The sequence below is a fragment of the Aspergillus alliaceus genome (genome assembly GCF_009176365.1).
Source record: "Aspergillus alliaceus strain CBS 536.65 unplaced genomic scaffold BDW43scaffold_22, whole genome shotgun sequence".
Classification (NCBI taxonomy): Eukaryota; Fungi; Ascomycota; class Eurotiomycetes; order Eurotiales; family Aspergillaceae; genus Aspergillus; species Aspergillus alliaceus.
Window position 1 is genome coordinate 24100 of NW_022474705.1, and position 23657 is coordinate 47756.

General features: G+C 48.4%; 12 protein-coding genes across 12 annotated transcripts; 6 read left to right on the plus strand and 6 right to left on the minus strand.

The window, feature by feature from the left end:
- Nucleotides 1-236: 236 nt before the first annotated feature.
- BDW43DRAFT_85936 (putative extracellular endoglucanase) lies at nucleotides 237-2942 on the minus strand. Its single transcript, XM_032050605.1, has 6 exons — nucleotides 2088-2942; nucleotides 1900-2031; nucleotides 1494-1844; nucleotides 1421-1442; nucleotides 573-1368; nucleotides 237-498 (listed from the first exon to the last, which is right to left on the minus strand). Exons 1-6 carry the CDS (start codon nucleotides 2332-2334, stop codon nucleotides 337-339), a joined length of 1710 nt encoding a protein of 569 aa, XP_031900198.1. The 5' UTR covers nucleotides 2335-2942; the 3' UTR covers nucleotides 237-336.
- Nucleotides 2943-3550: 608 nt separating this feature from the next.
- Nucleotides 3551-6274, minus strand: BDW43DRAFT_311086 (uncharacterized protein; the record flags this gene model as incomplete). Its single annotated transcript, XM_032047114.1, has 3 exons — nucleotides 3551-4609; nucleotides 4661-5553; nucleotides 5620-6274. 3 exons carry the CDS (start codon nucleotides 6272-6274, stop codon nucleotides 3551-3553), a joined length of 2607 nt encoding a protein of 868 aa, XP_031900199.1.
- Nucleotides 6275-6413: 139 nt separating this feature from the next.
- On the plus strand, nucleotides 6414-8984 carry BDW43DRAFT_311087 (bZIP transcription factor; the record flags this gene model as incomplete). The annotated part of the gene is made up of 5 exons (XM_032047115.1): nucleotides 6414-6469; nucleotides 7770-7791; nucleotides 7852-7911; nucleotides 7971-8820; nucleotides 8878-8984. 5 exons carry the CDS (start codon nucleotides 6414-6416, stop codon nucleotides 8982-8984), a joined length of 1095 nt encoding a protein of 364 aa, XP_031900200.1.
- Nucleotides 8985-9188: 204 nt separating this feature from the next.
- On the minus strand, nucleotides 9189-10245 carry BDW43DRAFT_311088 (uncharacterized protein; the record flags this gene model as incomplete). The annotated part of the gene is made up of 3 exons (XM_032047116.1): nucleotides 9189-9760; nucleotides 9817-10054; nucleotides 10159-10245. 3 exons carry the CDS (start codon nucleotides 10243-10245, stop codon nucleotides 9189-9191), a joined length of 897 nt encoding a protein of 298 aa, XP_031900201.1.
- Nucleotides 10246-10615: 370 nt separating this feature from the next.
- Nucleotides 10616-11436, plus strand: BDW43DRAFT_319648 (tautomerase family protein). The gene has a single exon (XM_032048955.1). It carries the CDS (start codon nucleotides 10802-10804, stop codon nucleotides 11282-11284), a length of 483 nt encoding a protein of 160 aa, XP_031900202.1. The 5' UTR covers nucleotides 10616-10801; the 3' UTR covers nucleotides 11285-11436.
- A 287-nt stretch (nucleotides 11437-11723) lies between these two features.
- BDW43DRAFT_319650 (major facilitator superfamily domain-containing protein) lies at nucleotides 11724-13161 on the minus strand (the record flags this gene model as incomplete). The annotated part of the gene is made up of 5 exons (XM_032048956.1): nucleotides 11724-11889; nucleotides 11943-12227; nucleotides 12272-12367; nucleotides 12416-13003; nucleotides 13049-13161. 5 exons carry the CDS (start codon nucleotides 13159-13161, stop codon nucleotides 11724-11726), a joined length of 1248 nt encoding a protein of 415 aa, XP_031900203.1.
- A 323-nt stretch (nucleotides 13162-13484) lies between these two features.
- BDW43DRAFT_276110 (fungal specific transcription factor domain-containing protein) lies at nucleotides 13485-15182 on the plus strand. The gene is made up of 4 exons (XM_032041917.1): nucleotides 13485-13626; nucleotides 13679-14392; nucleotides 14440-14778; nucleotides 14828-15182. The coding sequence occupies exons 1-4, from the start codon at nucleotides 13529-13531 to the stop codon at nucleotides 15168-15170; spliced, it is 1494 nt and encodes a 497-aa protein (XP_031900204.1). The 5' UTR covers nucleotides 13485-13528; the 3' UTR covers nucleotides 15171-15182.
- Nucleotides 15183-15371: 189 nt separating this feature from the next.
- Nucleotides 15372-17393, plus strand: trm6 (tRNA 1-methyladenosine methyltransferase subunit GCD10). Its single transcript, XM_032041918.1, has 2 exons — nucleotides 15372-15603; nucleotides 15690-17393. Exons 1-2 carry the CDS (start codon nucleotides 15518-15520, stop codon nucleotides 17323-17325), a joined length of 1722 nt encoding a protein of 573 aa, XP_031900205.1. The 5' UTR covers nucleotides 15372-15517; the 3' UTR covers nucleotides 17326-17393.
- Nucleotides 17394-17450: 57 nt separating this feature from the next.
- Nucleotides 17451-18705, minus strand: BDW43DRAFT_276114 (actin-related protein 2/3 complex subunit 3). Its single transcript, XM_032041919.1, has 6 exons — nucleotides 18620-18705; nucleotides 18511-18556; nucleotides 18127-18401; nucleotides 17953-18065; nucleotides 17811-17889; nucleotides 17451-17748 (listed from the first exon to the last, which is right to left on the minus strand). Exons 1-6 carry the CDS (start codon nucleotides 18623-18625, stop codon nucleotides 17701-17703), a joined length of 567 nt encoding a protein of 188 aa, XP_031900206.1. The 5' UTR covers nucleotides 18626-18705; the 3' UTR covers nucleotides 17451-17700.
- Nucleotides 18706-18939: 234 nt separating this feature from the next.
- On the plus strand, nucleotides 18940-20357 carry BDW43DRAFT_300255 (replication factor C subunit 3; the record flags this gene model as incomplete). Its single annotated transcript, XM_032044861.1, has 5 exons — nucleotides 18940-19076; nucleotides 19144-19231; nucleotides 19282-19456; nucleotides 19513-19899; nucleotides 19948-20357. 5 exons carry the CDS (start codon nucleotides 18940-18942, stop codon nucleotides 20355-20357), a joined length of 1197 nt encoding a protein of 398 aa, XP_031900207.1.
- A 725-nt stretch (nucleotides 20358-21082) lies between these two features.
- On the plus strand, nucleotides 21083-23016 carry BDW43DRAFT_276118 (histidine phosphatase superfamily). The gene has a single exon (XM_032041920.1). The coding sequence runs from the start codon at nucleotides 21402-21404 to the stop codon at nucleotides 22824-22826; it is 1425 nt and encodes a 474-aa protein (XP_031900208.1). The 5' UTR covers nucleotides 21083-21401; the 3' UTR covers nucleotides 22827-23016.
- Nucleotides 23017-23344: 328 nt separating this feature from the next.
- BDW43DRAFT_276119 (uncharacterized protein) lies at nucleotides 23345-23654 on the minus strand. Its single transcript, XM_032041921.1, has one exon. The coding sequence runs from the start codon at nucleotides 23620-23622 to the stop codon at nucleotides 23368-23370; it is 255 nt and encodes an 84-aa protein (XP_031900209.1). The 5' UTR covers nucleotides 23623-23654; the 3' UTR covers nucleotides 23345-23367.
- Between the last annotated feature and the right edge of the window lie 3 nt (nucleotides 23655-23657).

Genomic DNA, 23657 nt, shown 5'->3' on the forward strand with positions numbered 1-23657 from the left:
GGGGGGGAATATAGAGGGTTGGCTTATGAAATTGATATGCTGAGTATCTTGTCTAATCATTTTTTGGTACTCTGTCTGTGTCTTATTCGGTTATTCTATCAGAAATCGCTTGACCATGACTTATATGGAGTTTACCGCTAGTGCATTGGACTAGACATTTTTACTCTATTTTTACTTGGATAAGATGTATCTAAACAACAGTAAAAAATATATTTAAACGAATATCAAACGAATAGAAAACCAATACCACACAACAAATGGGATAAGCTAAAGGCGAGGAAGAGAAAATGAGAAACTAATGGCGGTGAGATTTACTCAAACAACAACACTCATCCCTTAGACAGTCAGAGTGAAATTGACCGCATTGCTCGTCGAGTCAACACGCGGATAGAACTCAAAGGTGAAAACGGTATCCTGACCCGCGGCAACAACAGCCTCAATGGCAGCCTCAGTCAGAATCACGTTCTTATCATCCCAATTCCATTGGCTGCTGTATGTCTGTAGATCCAAGAGCAAAAACGTTAATACTCCACTAGATATATAGCAAGTGGGCAAGATGAAGTAAGACTTACCGTTCTTGCCTCGCCAAAAGGACCAAACCATTTACTGAAATCGTCAACCAAGTATGTGCCATTTTTAAGGAGGGCCTTCACAGAGGCAAGCTTGGGGATCCCTCTCCATGTGATGGGGATGGAAAGGTCAGATCCAGAAACGGACAAGGCGGCAGCGGAGGTGAAGGAGAGGCTAGGGGTGTCCCATTGGACGATCTGAACGACGGGGGAGGCGCCTGATGAGAACTTGAGGGTGAAGTTGGGGAGAAGCCCTGGCTCGGATGTTTCCGTGCAATAGTTAGAGAGGAGCGAGGCTAGGAATGTGACGTTGGAACCGGAGACCGTGTAGTCTGTGCTGGCCTTTAGGGTGGTTCCCTTGGAGTCCTCAATGGAGATGAGGGTGTTGTCGTTGAATAGGAAGGGTAGAGTTTGATCGGTGACCTTTGTTCCGACTTTATGGAAGATATAAGCCGATGACCATTGGCTTGTTGCAGCGGTGTCCTCTGTGCTGTCTGGGAGACTGTTGGTCTTGCCCCCGTTAGTGAGGATCTCGATAGATGTTGGGTCGCGCCAGATGCCTGATGCGCGGTCCAGATGGTCGAGTCCATTGTCCCAAATGATAGGACTAATATTGTACTTCTTGGCGGTGCGAACAAGGTAGTCGTGATACTTCCAGCGTGCTGCAGGTTCAGTGTTGGTTGGGGAGGCATCGAATTCTCCAAGTATTATGGGAATATCGGTGAAGTTGCCTCGAAGAAGTTCGAAGGTGCTATCAAGCTCGGCCTTATCTGAGTCTGAGCCCCAGATGGTCTTGCCCCTAGAAGAGGTAAGGGTTAATGTAAGATCAATAGAGAACCAAATTTGCTTACCAAGCGCTGAAGATGAAATCATCTGAGTGGATGCGTTAGAGCCAAAATCTCCAGAAGAGTAGGGTCTACTTACAGGGACTGTAGAAATGGAACTGAAGAGCCCAGGGGTTTGTGACATTGGCAGGGGCCTTGAACCATTGCGAGGTTTTCACGCTATCCATGCCTCCGCCTACTAGGTTGACGACCCGATTAGCATTGAAGCCACCCGCACGATTGATCGCCCTGAGGAATATGTCGTTAAGTCTATTAAGCTTGGCACCGTCTTCAGCAGTATTGCATGGTGGTTCATTGATGGTTTCGAAAGCGACCAAGCTTGACTTGCATGCCAACTTAGTACCGATCTGATACCATAGTTTAGAAAATTTCTCCTCAATTTGGGTTATGTTGGCATCGGATTTAGTGACATCGGCCCATTCCCATGAATCTGCTCTGTTAGTCACCGGCACATGTATGTGTATGAAGGTATCCAAAAAGCTTACCGTGATGAACATTGACAATGGTGTACAAGCCACGAGAGGTGATCATGTCTATAACATCAGAAACTCTCTGCAACCATTTCGGATCGACAGTCCAGTCAGGCGAGCCTCTAGTGAAGTGGTGTGTCCATGTAACTAGTGAGATTGTTAGCACTTTGAATAGTTGAAAGGCTATTAGCTACATCTCTTACCTGGAAGACGAACACTTTTGAATCCAGCAGATTTGATATAGTCGAATGTGGCTTCCTCAACAGGCCCGTTGTTCCAGGAAGTTTCATTGGGGGTAGCATCGAGAGAGTTGCCCAAGTTCCACCCTGGGTTAGCCTTGGCTACATAATCCGAAGCTGAGATGGCGTCAAAAGACCCTGTACAACTGGCACCTAAGGCCCAGGTGCCTCTAAGGAAAGCCGTAAGGGCTAGAAGGCATAATGGTTGCATTCTAACGACACTCCTGTAGTGATTCAGAGTTCTGGAGATCACTCTGAAGATCTGTGAGAGCAGGGAATGGAGACAAGACTAATCTTTTATGTGACAAAATTCAGGCTTGGAAGCCCGAAGCAAGGCAGAACCTGACCAACAGGTGTTGGTGGATATAACTCCAGTCACAATGCATTAGGGGCACTTGGAATTGATTAATCGTAATCCTTTGACCGGTTCGCCGATTCGAAGGATGGAACCGAGAAGCCGCTTGTTATAGATGGATGTTTGGAGACAACCTCACGGTCAGGCAATTTCGCCGAATGTGACAAACGCATAAGTATACCATGACGCAAATCTCCTCCAAAGTTGGCTAGTTGAGGTGCACGCCATCCCGATCAAGTAATGAAATCTACTCCGTAATATGGATAAATCCATCGGTGTGTTCGCCGTCCATTCTACCGACGGCTCAAACAGTCCACGTATTACATCCACACGCGTTACCGGAATGCATATCGAATAAGCACCGGTAGAAATTACCGATGACTGACTATTCGCCGAACATGAAGATAAACCAGGTTCTAGGTAAGTATATGAAACACTAAGAAAAAGTTCCAAGTCAAGGGATCATATGGTGGGTATCTTGCTCCAATGGGAAGTTCCTGGGAGCTCTTGTCGGTGGGCCTTTAGCGGCCTTTTAATAAACAAAGTTGTCTCAAGATATTGGAGATGAGTGTGTGGGTGCCGAGACGCCACAACGCGGGTGCAGGGGATTTCTGTAGTACCAGAAATGCGAGAATGGGCAAGACGGATGAGTGAGCTAGCTAGATGTGAAACGACAGTCTGATGGTTCGTGGAAAAAGGTCGCTGGTCACATGCCGGATCAGATGGTTCGTCTCACTAACATGAGAGAATTATTCTGGCATACCTCTCGCGACGAAATAGCCTAAATGTACGTGCGAAACTCCCTGACGATTCTAGTAGAGATCTACATACATTGGGACAGATAGACCATGAGCCAACCAGATCAAATATGCTTCATCAAGAGATAAGCGTTCGGCTGCTTTGACACTATGAAACTGGTATCGCAGAAATTTCCTCAACATAGACAAAGCCGCCCGTTCCGATTCGAGTCTATATAAAGTACAGTACATAGGATCATACAAAAAGTATCGTTTCATCGTCAAACATATCTTCCAACTAGGACGCATAGCCGTGGACGTTCGTTCCAGTTAGTTCACATGACAATACAGTCCTTATTCCGGTCCTTAGCGCGATCCGAAGGTCCAGTTGTAATAGGCACACCTGGCGGTCGTCGTCCGAACTGTGCTCTCTGATATGGAGCCATATAAGGTGAATTCCTATGATTAGAGCCTCCCGGGGGGGAATGATAAGCCGGGCTGTTAGCTGCCTGTTCATAGGAAGGCGGCGGGACATCATTAGTGTCACGAGGTGGAGAGGTTCGCCCAGGTTGTCGTGAAGGACGATGCCCTGTAGAGCGATGACGCGTAGGGGGTGGTACCCCCGAATACCCTTGAGGCTGGACTGGGGCGGAAACTCGCTGGTTACGGCTACCAGTAGTTCGGTCATTGGCTTGCTGCTCTTCCTCCTGGAGTTGGAGGGATAAAGCGTAGGCATAGTCTGCATCAGCCTGCTCTTGTGGCGACAATTTTCTATCTTGCTGGTCGTGCGAGGCTGACGAGGAGATTCCAGAGTTACCAGTATTACTGGATGTTCGTGGACCAGATGGGTCGGACGCTCCAGTCGAGGTATGACCGACAGGGCGAAAATCGCCCGCAAAGAAGCCAGATTTCGACCCATTGACATCAATGAGAGACTCCCATACAATTTCCGCACGATGGGAGTACCCAGCATCAGTCACTAACGTGAAAAGCTGAAGGGTCTGCGGGTGCTTGTAGAGGGTAGAAAAATGGTCATTACGAAAGAGAATCGATAACGAACCCGGCGGCAGCCGTCCCTTCAAGTGTTGAAGCCCGAATGTGCTGAGCTGAGTTGCATTGTCGATGTCTGTGAATTGCTGAATGGTGTGGATATCTTGCATGACTTGCTCTTCCTCTGGGGTGAGCGACCCGTCTTGGTATACACGATCCTCAAGCTCTTGTTTACGGAAAGGAAGAAGTTGAATGTCTTCGTAGAAGCTTGCAACCCGAGTCAACGCCCCGTCAATCTCCGTAGACGGTTCCGCGATCCAGCCATGCACTAGCGGTACGCCAAAAGTGGCATAGAACTTAATATCACTAGTCTCTAGAAATGTGCCTACCGAATCACTAGACTCCTGCCTTGTTGTCAGTATCGGGAATCAATCTAATGTACTAGGTGCCCATACCAGCGTGAGCTTTGGATTGACATTCATGCCCGTGTGTAACATAGTTAAAAATCGACTTAGGGCTTCGATATCTGGAAGCTCGTCATCCGGCCCAGAGCAAGTCGTCAACTCGTCAAACAGTGCCTCAATCAAGAGACCTAGAGATATCTGTTCTCTCGTCTGTAGGGCTCTGACGATAGGAGGCTGAGACTCCGGACTTGACCGCAGCACGAGAGCGTTGACTAGCGCTAATAATGGACATGGCCCGTTTTGGTTTTGCGCGAGAACCGGGCAATCGCGCAGCTTTCCTGTGGCGTCAATCCAATTGACGTGCCTGATCGAATATGTTTCAGATCTTTGCTCCTGCTGCCTCTTCGCTTCGGTCTCGGAGATTGGAGGAGCAGATGACAGTTGACTGGGCTGCGAAACGCTCGAGCGTTCTGGGAGAGGTGGTGCAGCGCCTGACTGACTGTCCCGCGACGGTATTGAACGCTGCTGGCGTCCGTTCTGGTCGGAATACACAGATGATGTTGCTCGATGCTCGCTAGCTTGTATATGTGTATTCGCCGACTCGTCGATATCAATGAGCGCATGAGAGGACCCCAGGATCGCAGGTGCGGAAGTACCTGTCTCATATCTTGGTAGGCCATTGGCTTGATCTTCTCGCTGATGCTGTTGAGAATACGTGGTTTGAGTGTCATAAGGAGGAGTAGCCTGAGGCTGTGGGAAAGGAGACGGAGCATTCGCACCTCCGTACGTTGATTGAAGGGGGTATGATGGATCTTCTGTAGGTTGTTGGTTTTCATGCAGAGTTGGCGGATGTACTGCAGGATTAGAGCGTTCTTCGGCCCATGGGGACTCTGCGGACTGGTCAAAAAGAGACAAGCGCGCAGTCATCGGAATATATCCCTCATCTGTCTTGGGTTAGCGTTGCGCTCCTGTGAATGGGGGAAATGGACAAATGAGGAGGCTCATCGAACCTTGTCCTAGACGAGCATTTGCACTATCATGGGATACAGATGTTGCTTCGGAAAATGGACGAGGGTTTCTATCATCCCATGGGTTCTGTTCGGGTTGTCTTGGCTTCAAAAACGGGTTGTTGGACTGCAGCTGAACAGGGGAGTTTCCCACGTGTTCCCAGTCAGGAGCCTCGTTGACATCCCCCTGCTGCCATTCGTTTGCAGCCATCCTCCGTTGGGTACCAGCAACAAGAATGGACGGCACACGATCTCCCTTCTTATTCTCGACCGCTTCGCTTGGTGGAGCACTGCTAGCGACCGGCAGCCCTGAACCATTATAACCCTGGTCAGGTCGCTCCGCGAGTTCATCCGTCCAAGGGTTCATGATTTCACTTGGCGAAGATCGAACCGGAGATCTCTGGGCTTGTTCCAAGGGCATCAAATCGAATGCTGGCGAGGTATTGAGATCCGGAGAATACACGGATTCTTGAGAGGGAGGCCGATGGGGTTGTGGAGAGCTTTGAGCTCGTCTCGGGCGGGTCAAGCGCTTCGGGGATGAGGACGATACCGATTTCGAGGTAGGGGAGATCTGAGAGATCGGGGCGCGAGGTTCAGAATGTGCATTACCCTTGTTCAGGCTGTACAGATGTGGCGGAGCTCGCTTGCGCAAGACCATGAAGGCAGACGTATATTGAACCTTGAGGCAACACCGTTAAGGATGAATGGGGGAATACTAGTGAGCACGCTAGAAACGACCAATGAGAGGTGTATGACAAAGGGTACGAGTTGGTGAATAAGGCTTCCCTCATGCACGAATGGTCGATCGGAGAGCTGAGACGTGGCTCAAAGCTATTCGGATGGCATACGTAAGGTAAGGCAGAGGGCCAATAAATCCGTTGCTTTAAAAGATGCTTGTCAGACAACACATGCCATGGCTTTGTTTTATATAACCTCTGCAGATGTCCCTGAAAGAATCTGGGGGGTAATTGTGGTGTACATGAAATAGATGATGTTGATAACAGGCACCCGGATTCCCAGATAAACTAGTTCAACTTAATTATGGGGCGTGGAGTGGATATGAAGGAAGGCGAATTTGGTCGGGGAGCCGTAGTGACCGTCCATTAACAAATAGCATAGCCATCTGACTGGCAATCCAAGGAAATCCCTGGTATCGTATCCGTATTATACCGTCAAACCCCACACCCGTTAAAAACAACTCAGCCACAGACATGTCTATCCTATATTAGTGGCGGTTCCGACCACCCACCGCCACTAATATACATGATGTTGGCTGGGGATTCCGGCTGGCGGTCCTGATTGGACCGGCCAGTAGGGTGATCCGGCCAGCAAGCGTCCAGGAGTTCAAGTGATAAGCTAGCTCTAGATAGCATCAAAAATAATAACGATGATTCTAATAAGAATGGACACCATATAAAGCTCCAAGATATGATGCCTTCAATACTTGATAGATCGTTACACTTGTTTCCTCAAAATGATCCTGAATTATTTCCCCAATCAAATGCATTGGTCTTATTGCACCGTACATATAACAAGCATTGTGCATTTTTGGTTGTTTAGTTTCTTTCATCCTGTGTTTCGAGTCATGTCCGAGGGACCCTGAATGATTAAAAGAAAGGGACGCTCGTTCCCCTGTTAATAGAGAAATCTTTCTTTCTTCTGGCCTAAAAGTCCAGGACTGTTTTGGGGTGTGAGGATTGAATTTTGTTTAGGAAATGTCAAGTAAATCGCCCCCCGCCGCGATGTTGAATAATCCCGGATCTTGATTAGTTATTGGCTCAGCCTTGATCAGTAATCAATCATCAATATTCTACCACGACCTTCATCTCAGGACAAGGAGCATTAAATTATAGAACCATTCGTGATTAAGAACAGTCTCGACTTTGTTCTTCGTTTCTTCCCCTCTATTTGTACTTACTGTCTTTGTAGGAGTTAATAGTATAACATCTTAGCTTGTTATTCTATTGACCGTGCACCTTCACCGTCTCTGGTACTGTGTCTATCGTATTTGAGGGGCTTTGAGTGGTAACAACTTGTTCCACACATAGCCATATATTTGAGGGCAACGTAGGTCATTTGCTGATACTGCGCTTGTTCCTCAATTTCGCCCTCACTCACGACTCGAGTTACCCTCTATAACCTGTCTTAAACAGTGAGGTTGGGGTTGACTCCATGGTAGGTTATCAACATGAAACATATCTTTTTTGTCCACGGATCGTTAAACCACCTCCCTAGGAACCCGAAACTAAACGAAGAGCCCGTCGGCAGCAGAAGGCGATTTCTCAAAAGTCTGAGGTTTGTTCAACATAATTCACTCATGCTTAATCATCTAAACACATTCTGATTCAAAGCAGAAGCGTCGACACCAGCTTCGACTGGCACAACGAGCTTACCGTGACCGCAAAGAGCAGACCATTTTGGCTCTCCAAGCCCGAACTAAGGAACTGGAAGAAGGGATCGACAAGCTCAGCCAAAAGTTTATCACCTTCAGTGGTATGCTCTTGGAGACAGATCTCAAACATGACCCTGATGTAATGTCAAACCTACATCATGTTAATCAAGTGTTCGTCTCCCTGGCAAAGGTCCGAAGTGATGGGAAATCCCCGCCAGAGATGGATCTGGCTGGTGAGGAAAGTCCATCGACAGAAATGGAAAAACCAGCTTCGACACCCGTTTCTACCAACCCCGCTTCCCCGGCAGCCCAGGGGCAATCATCGATTCAGGATGATATAACTGCACCTCCTACATTGATAACGAACCTAATAAACATCTCCTCTATGCCAATACTCACCTTCGCCCAACATCTAGTCCGCAAATGTACCCAGAACGCATATCTACTTCTGACCAGAATGCCCAACCACGTCACTAAGCTCAATGAAGTCTTTGGGTATCAGCTGACATCCGACGACAAGACCCTTCTGATATGCCTATTTCAGAACGCCCTTCAAGATGTAAACACTATCGAGCTTCGAACCCACGCGCTCAGCACCCTACGAAATGTGAACAGCCCCATCCGTCGAGAAGACCAATCCAAGCTCCCCTGCATGTCTAACCCAGGGGATTGGCTCGACGCTCACGGTGTATTGGGCTTTCTCAACATGAAAGGAGTTCCAATCCAGGGAGATATTCCCGTATATCCTGTTCCGGATTTGCATTACAGTATGCCAGACTCGTCAAGGTTTAATCTTATCAAGTTTATTGAAGGTAGGATAGTAGAAGTATTATATCCACGCATTTCAAAGATACTAACCTACACAATAGTAGTTGCGAAAACGTGTCGTTGTATTGGCGCTGGGCCTGCTTTTCAACGGCACAATGTCGAGACTGCGTTTCGACTTGCAACGCTTGGTGGTGGTCTTTGTAAATGATGTCGTTCATAGCCGGTTCTACGGTAGATGATGCCGTCTGATACATCTAGTGGTCTCTCTTTTGTTCACCTCATCAAAGAAAGCTTTCAAACCTGCACTTTGGGAAGTATCATCATGTCGTCAGGCGCCATGAACCCTGAATCTTTAGAACGGTGTTATCTCTTCCAGCAAAACAACATCTTCTCAAGATACTACAGGGCCCCTTTAAATAGAAGCCTTAGCCCCTAAAGCCAGCTGCTGGTTGATAACATCCTCAATCATATCTTCCTCTGATCTCCACTTCAAGCCAAGGATCTGATCCGCAACGGTGGTGTCCACAGTCCAGCTCCTTTCAAAAGGTGGCTCCAGCTTGCAGTCAAGAGCTGGGTAATTGGCCTTGATAAAACTGACAACATGTTCCCAGGAGACAGCCGGTCTGGACAAAAGGAACTCTGTCCCGTTTTCGATATTAGTCTCTAGAGCTTTGGCATGCGCATGCGCGACATCGCGAACATGAACCCAAACATTAGCAATCTTGGGCTTTTCGGATTCGATAGAGTTCCAGAAGAGAGCATTCATGCCGCCGATATCGTGTGCTGTCTTCTGGACCAGACTGTCTCCCAGGACGAAGGTAGGATGGAATGTGATCAAGGTGTAGTGAGGCTTCTTGTTCTTCAAGAATGTGCGAGTTGCCTCGTGAGCTAAGATCTTGGAAGCGGAGTATTTCATCGCTAGGCCAGTGAATCCTTCAGGGAAATCCATGGAAGTGTCAACTGGGAAGATTTCGCCGGTGTTGTCTGTGCTGATGTTAGTCATACCTTTCTGTTATAGCTGTGGTAGATTACTCACTCACCTTTCACGGAAACTTGCTTTGAGAGTAAAGCAGTGAAGGGAGCCAATGCCAACACAGATGATACAACCACAACCTTTTTTATCTGTGGAAACTCTAGAGCAGCATATAGAATGGCTTCTGTTCCTTTGACAGCAGGATCAATATAGTCTCGCTGAACATCGGATCCTTTCCCAGGCATAGGAGAGGCAAGGTGGAACACGTAGTCAACTCCTTGAAGAGCTTCTTTGAACAAGTCCTGCTGCGAGATATCGGAACAATGCAGGTTTCAATCTTATCGTTGAATTCAGTATAGTATATTCGCAAAGTAGCTTCTTGTTCGGCTTTGCGGATACTGAGGCGTACACGATAGCCGGCCTTAAGAGTAGCAGCGACGACCTGCGAACCGATGAAGCCGGTTGACCCGGTCACAAACACAAGAGATCCAGACATGGCTGTAAGTCATGGCTGTAAGTCTAGCGAAGCTCGTTGGCTGACAATGATGGCGAACAGATGCTGGGGTGGATGAGTTTCGCAACAGTGTGAGGTGCTCAGATTTATAGGACGCTCATGGCGTCGGCTGTGATGATTAAACTGCTGAGCAATCAATAATGTTGACTATCATCTCCGAGAGTTTTTAACTAAGAAGTGGTGCAATTGGGTAATTATTGCTGCAAGATGAATCAACATTTTAGGTTTTCACGAGTAATCCGGTGTAAACCCATTGGGCTGTCGCGGGCCAAACTCTTGAGCATTATCATCACATCATAAGGTTGACTCATCTGTGCCGCGAATTCAAATTGGCCTGTATATAGTACAGTAGGTCGTGAGCAATTCCATAGCCTTCGGACTTGATCAGTAATCCACGTTGCACTACGTAGAGCGTCTGAATATCATGTTACCTTGACCCCGGGGTCTATATAAAGGCCTTGCATATCATACAATCTCAAATCCAAACCTAAGACCATTCAAGTCTTGTCCCCTCACTCTCAAGACCCAAATTATCAAAATGCCACTCTGGGAAATTTACCACCCGGCCGGCACATTCGAAGACGATGCCTCCAAGCAAGCCTTCGCCAAAGATATCACCAAGAACTACACAGACTTTGGCCTCCCTTCCTTCTACGTTGTAGTCAACTTCTTCAAAATGGACATCCGCGATACCTATGTTGGCGGCAAAGCAAAGGCCGCCACTGACAAGCCGTTTGTCCGTGTGGTCATCACGCATATCGCCGTTCATGTTCCAAATGTCGACGTGGCCTATCTTCGCACAACTTCTCGTCTTGACCAGATCATGAAGCCTCATTTACTGGAAAGGGGGTATGATTTCGAGTACCATGTGGACGAGACAGAAAGACGACTCTGGAAGATTAACGGCCTAATTCCTCCCCAGCATAAAAGTGCTGAGGAGCGCATTTGGGTGGAGGAGGATCGTCCCGTCCCGTATGAGGGCGCATATCCCCATACTTCGTCATTTCAGTCTTCTATTTAGATTGCGAGATGAATAACCTCTTGTTACTTGAGATAGCCACGGGAACGAATCTCTTTCCTTACCTGTGCACTTGCGAGGGGGGTGTTAGCTGCGTGTGGCGAAGGATAAAACCTCTGAGATACACATCGTGGGATTGCTTCGTTAAATTAAATAGGCTTATGTCATGTCATATTGATCAATTGGAGAATCTATGCTTTCCCATTGGTGGGAGAATGTATCTAAATACCTTCTCAGAACCACTTCGCCGTCCACCAGCATCTAAATCTAACATTCTAAAATATACTTTCCTTCTCCAAGTTATCTATCTAAAAGCTGGAATGGTTCACGCATTATTAGTAGACGTAGATTTTAAGGGACCCTGGCTATTTGAATTGCTGGGATTGGTAGGGCTAAACAGGTAGCTGATGGAGTTGGCAATATCCGATAAACCACCATAGCATCAGACCTTCCTGGTCTGACGGAGGTTTCCTAGCAGGTAAGTTGCAATTCCGATGCCGCATGATCCCAGCAGACATGTAATTCCGCCAAAGAGCTGCAGACCAGAGAAGTCAGTGTTCCCTTGACGATTCAAAATGGCGCCCATAATAGGCAGTCCTGTGAGGCAACTGGTACTTTGTCAGTCTTTGTAGAGTTTATGTATAGCTAGGAGGGGGCTCACCTAACGCCAATGACCATCTGAAAGGTACCGAAGCGCACGCCTAATGTCTCGAGGCTTCCAACCTTTGCTACGCACGGCATCAATAGAGAAACGAGGGACCCGCTGACAAACCCGTAGACTAGGGCAAAGACGATGATGCCAGCGTGCAAGGGATGGTAGTTGAATGGGAGCCAAAGGGCGAGGATTGAAGCCCCTGTGCCAAAGGAGGCCATAGTGAGAACGTTGAAATGGCCAATGCGATCTGCGAGGTGAGGGGGAAGTAACCGACCGGGAACGGATGTGGCACTATATTGTCAGTATGTGTGGAGGTTAAAAGATCTGGGACATACTTGATGAGCGATATCAAATACAAGGCGAGGGACGGAGAGAGGCCTGCATTAATGGCCATGCCCGAGATATAGTCAAATGGTGCCCATAATCCCCACCTTTTATGGTCAATGTATGAACTTTCAATCTTTTGGGAATGTACCTACATAGCAAGAAATGCGCCTACGGTGTAGAACGCAAATTGCTTCTCCTTGAGCAGTGTTATATCGAACCATTTGGCTTTGCTATTCCACTCCTTGCGCGGTAAACGCGCCCGCAACAAGCAACATGAGATGGCTAGACAAATTCCAACAAATAAAGCCGTATACCGAACAGCTCCGTAGAATCCCACAAGGGTCATGACTCGATCGAGGAAGATCGGAAAGATGACACCGCCCAAACTACTTCCAGCAGCAGCGATTCCAGTTGCCAGTCCTCGCTGACGAATGAACCATTGCCCCACACAGAGCAATGCTGCTGTGAACACTCCGCCAGCCCCAATCCCGTAAGCAAGACCCTGTGCAAAAAAGATTTGATAGTATTCAGTGGCCAAGCTGGTCATACAGAGTGCGAAGATGCATAACACGCTGCATGGGTACAGCACCGGGGCGGGTCCATAGGTGTCAATCAATCGCCCGAACAGAGGACCTGGTATCCACATCAAAGCTATTTGTACCGCGAAGATCCATGATATATCAGATGGCGTGTAGCTAGAGAGTGTATTCTGCTCATAGTAGGTTTGGAAGACACCAATCCTGCTCATGTTAGCTAGATGCCATGAAAAATTGAATTTAACATACGCATTCAAGAAGCCAAATGTACCAAATAAAGCAAGAAACGAACCCCCGACGACCAGCCAGCCTTGAAGGCCTCCTTCCGGTGGCAGTTCGGATTTGTCGTTCTCTGCACACATATCAGACCAATGTTGTATCTTGAAAAAGTAAACATCTGGGCTTAATACATGATGATATCCCAATATTTATACTCTAGCTAGGCCTAGATCTTACATGAGGAATAAAACGCAAAATATGTCAAATCGAACAATATCCAAGAGTACCTAACCGCTGATTGGCTGGTGCTAGCATAGGGCTGCGATTACTGGCTGCAAGTAGTTTGGTGGCGGCCGACAGCCGACAGCTGGCCGCCGCTAGGCCATTTTTGTTGCCCGGGTCACTTGTATTAAAACGATGGATTCTTCAACCATGCATAGTATCATAAAAGATCGACGGGAGAATATTTCTCTGCTCTGCTGTGCCATTGCGTAACTCCAACAGGCCGAGATGGTGTTACCAGAATATGCACCGCTGGTGTGTGTGAATTGTAAGAAGCGTAAAAAGAGATGTGATAAGATGCTTCCGTCCTGCAGTTACTGTATCAGGTATGTCGTATGGGACGCTTGATATCACTGTGCTGTTAATAATCCAAATCAGAAAAGGACTGGACTGCCGATATGTTTCACAGCTTCCCAGAGAGCCTTCTCCAAGCTACACCGTCCCGCTGGGGAAAAGTGCCGATCTAGAATGCATCCATCCAATTACACGTTCTTCGTTCCTGCTTATGGACTCGGTCTCTAGTGAGAGGCCGTCGGATGTTATAACCTTGGGGCCGCTGATGGACCCGACAGCAATTGATACGACCTTGTATCTGCAGGCCCGTCGGATCATACAAATGACAAATCAATTTGTTGATGATATTAGCGTGCGTTATTTTCAGGGAATCCACCGCCATCTCCCTGTTGTTTCTCGTAAACGATTTCACGACTATCTCATTTACGTTGGAGGCCCCCCTCCAGCGAGCTTCTCCGCTCTCCTGCTCAGTATCTGCTTGGTGACATACCACCCTGAGATTTTGCCCCGGAGTCTGCAACATATCAGCCGTGAATCTCTCTACCTGACTATCAAATTGCTTTTTACTCAAGTACAAGCGACCTTCCCGCCTTCTGTTCATTTAATCCAGGCCGGCGTTCTTTTGGCGCTGTATGAATATGCACGCGGGAAGCCGGATGATGCATTCCTATCTATTACTAGCTGTGCACGGATGGGGTACGCTGCGGGTCTCCACCATGAGCGGCCGACAGTCTTTCATACCTTCAAAGAGGATGAAGAAGCGGCTAATACATGGTCATACATCATCATTTTAGAACGGTATTAATCCCTGTCCTCACACCCTCCCTCTTGCTAACCTGGTAAAGGTTGTTTTCTTGCGACATATCAGCACAAGGCCAGCCATTCGCGACAGATAGCTTCAACCATGCTCCACAAATACTGCCAGAGCATAATGAATATGGCGACAAGTTATCGCACTTCCTTGCGGCTCCAGTATCAATTGAGATGAGAGGCCTGGGGTACTCTGTCCGAGCAGCGTGGCTCTTGGACCAAGTCTTGACGGCCACCAAATCGTCTTATTTAGATATACAACTAGGCCAATTAGATGAGCTTGATACCTCATTGCGGGCCTTTTTGGAGTATCTCCTTCCACAATGTCAGGGTGTTTGGGGCGTGTTTTGTGGGGGCATTGGGATTGCTATCAGGTGAGCCAGGCATATAGCTTCTATATGGTTTATATGGCTAATATATTAGGGCTCTATTCATGCTACACTGGCATATATTAGGCCAACTGACACAGCCAGGTTCTGTTAAATGGGAAGAGCGGAAAAGAAGATCTAATGATACCTTGGACACCGTCACTAATATGGTGATTGACATTGCCGGCTCACATGTGAACATGTCACCGCATTTGATTGATTTGCTACCCCCGAGCTGTGTATATATTACTCGGGCAGCGTTGAAGCATATTCATGATAATGCGGCTCTGAAGTATGAAAAGTGGCTTTGGGAGACAGACAAGCAGCTAGAGATCTTATTGGATCAGTTTGGTCATCGGTGGGGCTTTGATACAAGTTCCATGGAGTTGGCAGTATAGTTTATATGATCTAATGAGTTAGAAACATTGCTTTTATTTGGACATAGTGTTCGATTTCGATGAACAGGACAGTTGACTCTCATGCATGTGAGGCCGTTATCCATCGGGCGGAAGAACCTCTGATCCGAACAAAGAAAGAAGTCGATAATATCATAGCTTATGGTCCGTGCGCTATCGCAAAAAAAAAGTAAAAAGAACCATTGAAACACTACGCAGGTCGTACACGCTTTCTAAGCTTTGCGGAGATTTCTTTTGGTTCATTCTGGCATAATTTTTGTGCTACTGGAGATCATGAACTAATATCAACCCTTGTCATTTTTTTTATTTTTTACAGCGCGTCCAATACGATGCACTCCTACGTTCGTCCCCACCAATACGTCGCATTGCGGCTCCCCTCCGAGTTCACGAAAATCCAGAAGATTGAACCCGACTCGTGTGTACCATCTTTTTTCTTTCTTTCTACTTTTCTCTGAACCTCAGTACAATAGAATTTACTAGTGTACTAACTGAATGAACCAGAACAGTCTTCCTCGGAAAGTTCGGAAGCTTCCCCGCGAACCAGATCATCGGGCGACCTTTCTACCTGACCTTCGAGATTCTTGACAACGCAGACGAAAAAGATGGAAGCTGTCTGCGCATGGTCCCTGCGGCTGAACTACATGCCGAGACATTAATTGCAGATGGGGAAGGAGACGGCGACGAGGTCGACACAAACGAGGATGGGACGCCGATGCGCACCAACCGCGAAACGATCGACGACGCGTCGACTCAAAAGTTGACGTGGCAGGAGATCGAGGAACTGAAAAAGGAATCTGGCGGGGCGGGCAGGGAGATTATCTCAAAGATCTTGGAGTCTCATTCGGCCTTGGACCAGAAGACGACTTTCTCCCTCGCCAAGTATATGCTGCGGAAGCGCAGAAAGTACATGCAGCGATTTACAGTTCTTCCGTTGGACGTGGGCATACTTACGAATCACATGATGGAGGATCAAGGCGCAGCGAAGATTATGGAAATGCGCGACGAGATGATTGGGCTCCTGGGTTGCTGGGGAAATGTGCACCACGGTGGTAGCGCTTCGCTTGATGAGACTCTCGCGGCGAAGCCTAACGGTCGCTATCTCGTTGTCGATGACACAGGAGGGTTGGTGGTTGCGGCGATGGCTGAGAGGATGGGAATTCTGTACCCACATGATGGCGACGACTATGAGGAGCAAACGTCGTCTGACGAGCCCAAGAAGAGTGAACCAGAGCAGGCGCAGGATGATGAGCAACAGCCGACGGATTCCTCCTCGCGCCGTCCAGCCCGTCCAGCCCATATGTCCGCATCAGGGAATAGCATTACATTCGTTCATCCAAACAAGCAAGCCAACTTATCCCTCCTGAAATACTTCGGCTATAACCAAGATAACCCCGACGAGACACATCCTCTCCACACACATCTAAAGACCGTTTCATGGTTGCAACTCCTGGACCCTAACTCCGACCCTATCTACGCCCAAGAACCAGAGGTGATCCCGGACTCTGAGCTATACTCCATGAAATCCAACAAGCGGGGCGCTTATCATAGGAAGCGAAACAGGTGGGCGCGCGTTCAGAGCGTCGTCAACGAGGCCCGGGCGGGAGAATTCGACGGTCTTATCGTTGCAACCCTCATGGATCCTCTAAGCGTCCTGAAGCACGCAGTCCCGTTATTAGCAGGCTCAGCCCACGTCGCAGTCTACTCCCCATCAATCGAACCCCTCACCGAACTAATGGACCTTTATTCGACACCGAGAAAATCAGCATTCATAAGCCGAAGGCAACAACTCAAAGAACGGATGTTACAACAGTCAAGAGAACAAACCGAACCGCAAGATTCTCAGCTCTCGGAATTAATGGATGAGTTCCACCTTGATCCCACCCTCTTGCTGGCACCTTCACTTCAGACCTCCCGAGTACGTCCCTGGCAGGTACTCCCCGGACGCACGCATCCTCTCATGTCTATGCGCGGTGGCGCTGAGGGTTATATATTCCATGCTATTCGAGTTATTCCTACCCAACAGACAATCCAGGCTGCAGGCAACCCAGGCCGGAAAAAGAGAAAGGTCGTGGCGCAGGAGGCGCCTACGCCCACGGCCGACAGCGGCAGTGGTCTAGATGTTGAGATGAAGTCATGATTTTATTCATTAGGTCACGAGGGCCTTCTGGCTCTCGTGGATTAACCTTGCATTATTACCGTGTAAACTAGAATGCATTTGGACAGCCATGATTTTTAAATATACGTCATACTGTACGATTTGTTGCATACTTTTATGTTAAGAAACTAGAGATTGTAGTACCACATTAACTCAAGCCCCATCATCCACTTTACACGTCACTGACCGTGAGAGGGGAAGGGGAGAGGAAGAGAGAAAAAAAAATAATTCATATCTAGATATTTCACAGTTCGGATACAATAGAATTCTCGGTAAATAAAATCGGAAATTCTTAAATGGTTGCTTTCATACGCTGTGTACGCTGAACAGTGACCAAACAAACGAAAACGTATCAACCTAGAAGCTCTTTCCCATGAACTTTCTCTTCGCGAAACTAAGCCACCACTATCGATCGTGCAAGTTAGTCATCAATATTGTCAAGTTGGAACCAAGTAAGAGATGAGTACCTTCGAAGGGCCAGCACCACCGGGGTATAATCTAGCATGTAGGCGGATGGCGATCTCCTGTCGCACCTGAGAGAGGTATCTATAACCCAGTACATTAGCCTCTTACCCACACTCACAAACATATGAAGTAAGTTAGACATACGCTCTCAGTGTCTCAGCATCCTGACGATCGCGAGGCGGCTCGAAAGCTTGATTAAGGGGGAACGAAGCATCGCCCGGGATGGCGAAGTGATCGAGCGCAACGTTGTTGAGAGCCTAGCATGCGCATATTCCAGTCAGTATTGCCGTCGTTCGAGCGCATATAACATTTGCGTACCTTTCCAGCCTCAAGAGCAGTCATATTCGGCCTGACCTTTCCGAGACACTCGCTGATAAACAAGGTGCCGTATATGAGCATACGGTCAGCGGGGCCGTTAATCTCGAAGTTCCGGAACAAGACATTGGCGCGGAACAGCGACAGAATCTCGTCTACACAGTCGTAGGACTCGCTGTCGACGGCGATCTCAGTGTCGGAAACATTGGGCGGTAGCGGGGGAAGGGTGTATGCGGGGCCGCGAGTGCGGGTGCGGAGGGGAAGGACGGGAAAATTGCCTGTCGGTCAGGTGGAAATCAAGTCAGTATGGCTGGTATTTTTGCTGTAGAACTTTGATGTGCTGTTGCAGTTTGCGACCAGAGTGTCAGGAGGGGTGCAGCGGCGTACCTATTACTTGGATACCCTGATCCTGGAGGAAGACGGAGTGGTATGCCTAAACTGCGTCAGATAAGGGGATGTCGAGGTATACTTGTATTAATGACTGCAAACCACCTACTGGCATTGTGAAGAGTTTTAATGATATAATCAATCCCCTTTAGCGCCTGTCTATCGAGGATTGTTGGAGTAAGAAGTAGCGTCGGAAGGTCGTTGATGGCGGTGCTGCCAGACGGCGGGAGGTGCATGTCATCACCCTGATAGGGCTGAGCTCCTGAAGATTTTCCGGCGCCGAACCTCTTTACGCGCGGGAGTGTTTTGACGCGTCTTGCTTCACCCATGAGCTCTACGATCTACATACAGCTCTCGATCTACTTGATAAATATTGCATCAATTACCCTAAAGACCCATTATCGTTTACTGTCAGCAGATCTCAGCAGAATGTCGGATTACGAGGACGATATGGACGTGGATGCTCCGCCTAAAAGCGCAATCCAGTTCAGTTCCGATAATACCAGTGGAAAAGCTAAGAGGATTGCATCAGACCTACCTGTCGAGGCTCAGGATAATCTTCCATGGTGAGTAGTACATTTCAAGTTTTTTTTTTTTTCATTTTATAGTGCCTGACTTGCCGACTCGTATCAGGGTTGAGAAGTACCGACCAAACACTCTCGAAGACGTTTCGGGTCACCAGGACATCTTAGCTACAATTAACAAGTTTGTCGATGCAAATGTATGCGCCGAGAGACCAACATATTGCAGCCTCACTAATACATACACTAGAGACTTCCACACCTACTTCTGTATGGGCCTCCAGGTACTGGCAAAACCTCTACAATCCTTGCGCTCGCAAGGCGGATATATGGAAGCAAGAACATGCGGCAAATGGTACTCGAGCTCAATGCTAGTGACGACAGAGGCATCGATGTTGTCAGAGAACAAATTAAGACCTTTGCCAGTTTGCCTCCCCGAATGTAACCCCCACTAGTCGACAATAAGCTCATCCGGTTATAGGCACAAAACAAATCTTCTCCATGGCCCCTCAGCCGACCTCCGGTGGATCGTCACTTGCATCATACAAATTGATCATTCTTGACGAAGCAGACGCTATGACTGCGACCGCGCAAATGGCACTCCGTCGGATTATGGAGAGATATACCGCCAACACTAGATTCTGCATTATTGCCAATTATACCCACAAATTGTCGCCTGCTCTCCTGTCTCGTTGCACACGGTTCCGATTCAGCCCGTTGAAGGAGCAGGACATCAGGTCACTGGTTGACCTGGTGATTGAGAAAGAGAAGATAAACATTCAGCCAGAGGCCGTGGACAGCTTGGTCAAATTGAGTAAGGGTGATATGCGTCGCGCCTTAAACGTGCTACAAGCCTGCTATGCAAGCAGTAAGTATAGCCAAGACGAGCGTTCAACCAGATGCTGATATTGCGTAGGTATACCGCTACCAATGAAGAATGCACCGAAGGACCAACCGCGTCCTGAATCGGAACTGATCACAAACGAGACGATTTATGATTGCGTAGCCGCACCACACCCCTCCGACATTCAAGAGATCATGACTACTATTCTTGCTACTAGCGACGTTACTTCATGTCTCAACACCGTGAATACCTTGAAATCGAATAAGGGCCTGGCTCTGGCGGATATCCTTGCGGCCCTAGGCGAACAGCTACAACAACTAGAAGTACCTGCACAGACGCGAGTAACTTGGCTAGAAGGTCTGGCTGAGATTGAGTTCCGACTTGCCGGTGGAGGCTCCGAAGCTATGCAAACTGGTGGTCTGGTAGGAGTTGTACGAAATGGATGCGAGCTCATGGGCGACAAGGGTACGTCCAGGAATTAGATCGACCGTGTTCTTTACGTTTCCTATGTTCCATACCACTGTTGCTCATCAAAACTATTATTGTGATCATGTTGGAGTTGGGGGTTCTTCAAATTTGGCATTTTGCATCCGTCCGTAGTATAGTCAACGGACGAAATTGGGTTAAAGCATTTTGAAAAGGGCAGCGAAGGCGATATCGCTGCTGATGAGTGGAGTTTTCTCGTATTGGACTGCCATAAGGTTCTCGCACGGTCAGGGACTAAATTAGCCGCATCCTGGCCCTATCAGTAGAGCATCCATCACTAGTCAAGAGACAACTTGTTTGAGGGATTGCCGGAGGTTTGAGTATTGGCTGGAGCAAATCCCGTGTCACTGCCAGCCCTACTTCCTCCTGAGTAGGGAATTGTAGTAAAACAAACAGAAGCCAAGACAAGGGAAGATCAAGAGATAAAGGCTTGTCTGATCCTGATCAGTAATCTTATCTATGATAACATCTCTTGGTATGACTCACGGATCAATGAGTAAAGAAATGCCCGCGGAGCTTCTAGTGTTGTTCCCTCAAGACCTTGGCCGCGGAGATGGCCGACATACTCCGATAACGAGGCATCGAGACCCTAGGATTGACAAGCCACTCCACTTCCTGCATGCCAATCCAATGATCATTGATCACTATTCGAGGATTCGACATCAATTAGCTAATATATTTCCTATTACCCCACTCCAATATGTTACCTTCTTTGTCCATCCAGAGATTTATACTCACTTTTTGTTTTCCTTCCCATCATGTGTTGCATGCAGGTTCGTTCGGCATTGGCCGCCGCAGAAACTTGCCCCTTCAAGGTAGATTAAAAAGAGGGGAAAAGAAAGATATGAATTGAACCCCGCCGTAAGGTCCAGAAATCATAATGATCACATAACATATTCTCCGAGGCCGATGGGACGTTGAGAGTATAATAATAATGGCTGGTCCCCATCCTGAACCGCGCCCCTTCACATCTCCCTAGCACTACTCCAAGTTGCTGCAGATTTTACCCCGAGGTAGTGGTAATAGTAGTCACACTCAACATGCGACCTTCCTTTCAACCCTCCAGCCTCTTGCTGGCCTTGATGGCCTTGACGGACCTCACTTCCGCCGAAAGAGTCCTGGGTGCATACATCTTCGCCCGCCATGGTGACCGCACGCCCAAAGTGCTAGGAAACACCCGACTCACCGACCTCGGATACAGCGAGGTCTATCAAGCGGGCAGCTACTACCACAGCCGGTACATCGACGCAAGCTCCTCGCTGCAAATCGAGGGCATAAGCGAGAAGATCGTGAACCTGAAACAAGTCACCGCGTCTTCCCCCTCAGACGCCGTCCTCCAGAACTCAGGCGTAGCCTTCATGCAAGGCGTCTACCCACCCGTAGGCAAAGTCGCCAACGAAACACTCGCCAACAGCACCACCATCACCGCCCCATTAGACGGCTACCAGCTCATCCCGCTCAGCCTCGTCTCCACCGGCACAAACAGTGAAGACAACACCTGGCTGCAGGACGCAACAGGCTGCCAGAACGCCAAAGTCAGCAGCAACAGCTACTACAGCTCTGCCCTGTACAACAAAATCTACGACTCCAGCAAGGACTTCTACAACTCGCTCTCACCCCTACTGAACAGCACGTTCGCAGAGAACAAGATCAGCTTCAAGTCCGCCTACACGATCTTCGACTACCTCAACGTTGCCAGCATTCACAACACAACCAACACCCCCACCTCCGACCAGCTGCACCAGCTCGCCCTCCTCGCCAACATCGAACAGTACAACCTAGCCTACAACACCACAGACACCGTCCGCGCCATCGCAGGCTCCCAACTCGCCGGCGAAATGCTCACAGCCCTCAACAGAACTATCACCTCGAAGGGCTCCTCCAAACTCAACGTCCAATTCGGCGCCTACGGTACCTTCCTCTCCTACTTCGGCCTCGCCCAGCTCCCCGCCATCAGCGACAACTTCACCGGCGTCCCAGACTACGCCTCCTCCATGGCCTGGGAGCTCATCACCGACTCCAAGTCCGACGGATTCCCCGACGCCTCCGAGATCAGCGTGCGCTTCATCTTCCACAACGGAACCATCACCGGCTCCGACACTCCAAAGGAGTACCCGCTGTACGGCCAGTCGAGTGTCACGATCCCGTGGTCGAAGTTCGTTGACGAGACGAACAAGATCGCCGTCACGTCCACACCGGAGTGGTGCAAGGTCTGTGGAAACACGGACGGAAAGTGCGCGTCGTATGCAGCTAATGGGGCCGGATCGGACTCTGGCTCTGCGGGCGCTACTTCCAAGTCTGATGAAGGCGTTTCGAGGCCTGTGGCTGGTGTTATTGGGGCTATGGTTACCCTGGCTGTTATTCTTGGGCTTGAGGCGCTTTTCCTGCTTGTTGGTGGGTTTAGGATTACCAAGCGAAAGGCTGGAGCTGGAGTTGCTTCTGCTGTTACGGAAAATAAGGCTTAGAAGGTTGGGGGTATGAGCTTTTCCTAGGGAGGTCTAAAAATGGGAGTGATTAATAGATTGTATGAGAGCGGTTTTAGGGATGGATTATGGTCGTTATGTTCTAATGCTGCTTGATGTTGCCGGCAACTCATTCTTTAATATGATTAATATAAGACATGAAAGTAATCGATTCGAGTACAATAAGCTCAAACAAGTACTGAACGCGCAGTGTATATATCATTCTATACGATTGCATGAAACTCAATATTAGCAGATTGGATGTTGTCCTCTTGAAACTCTCCCAACCATGGCCTCCACTACCCTAAGTCCCTCCCGGGACTTGCACCCCAGACGAGGCTTGTTGTGACTTGAACCACTGCGCTGCAAGATATCTAGTAGTATATTGACGGATGTACCGGGGCAGATGTGAAACCCCCGAAAGCACAGTGATTCCAAAGCGGTCACGGAGAAGCTTCGGGATATTGAGCTTTGAGCGAATCACATCTTGATGCTCAAGCTTCGGACGTATAAGTTTCTTAATGCTCGTCGCGTTCTCCAGCTTCTAGAAGTCGACAATGTCATAAAGAGAGACTCTGCGCCCATTATTTGTCTCAGTGAGATAATGTACTGTCTCCTGGTGCTCGGTGGTCATATGACACCTATATACCTGGGACCTGTGGATAGCCACACGCAGATTTGTATAGTTGTGTTGCGGATATGAAATAGTTGCTTCAATAGCCCAAGGGTCATCAGTGCTTGAAGCCAGGAGGCTTTCTAAAAGTGTGGCATATAGTATCTTGTCAGCGGGGCTCAACATCGGGAGCCATCTCAGGGCTGCGAGGAGCGCCGTGT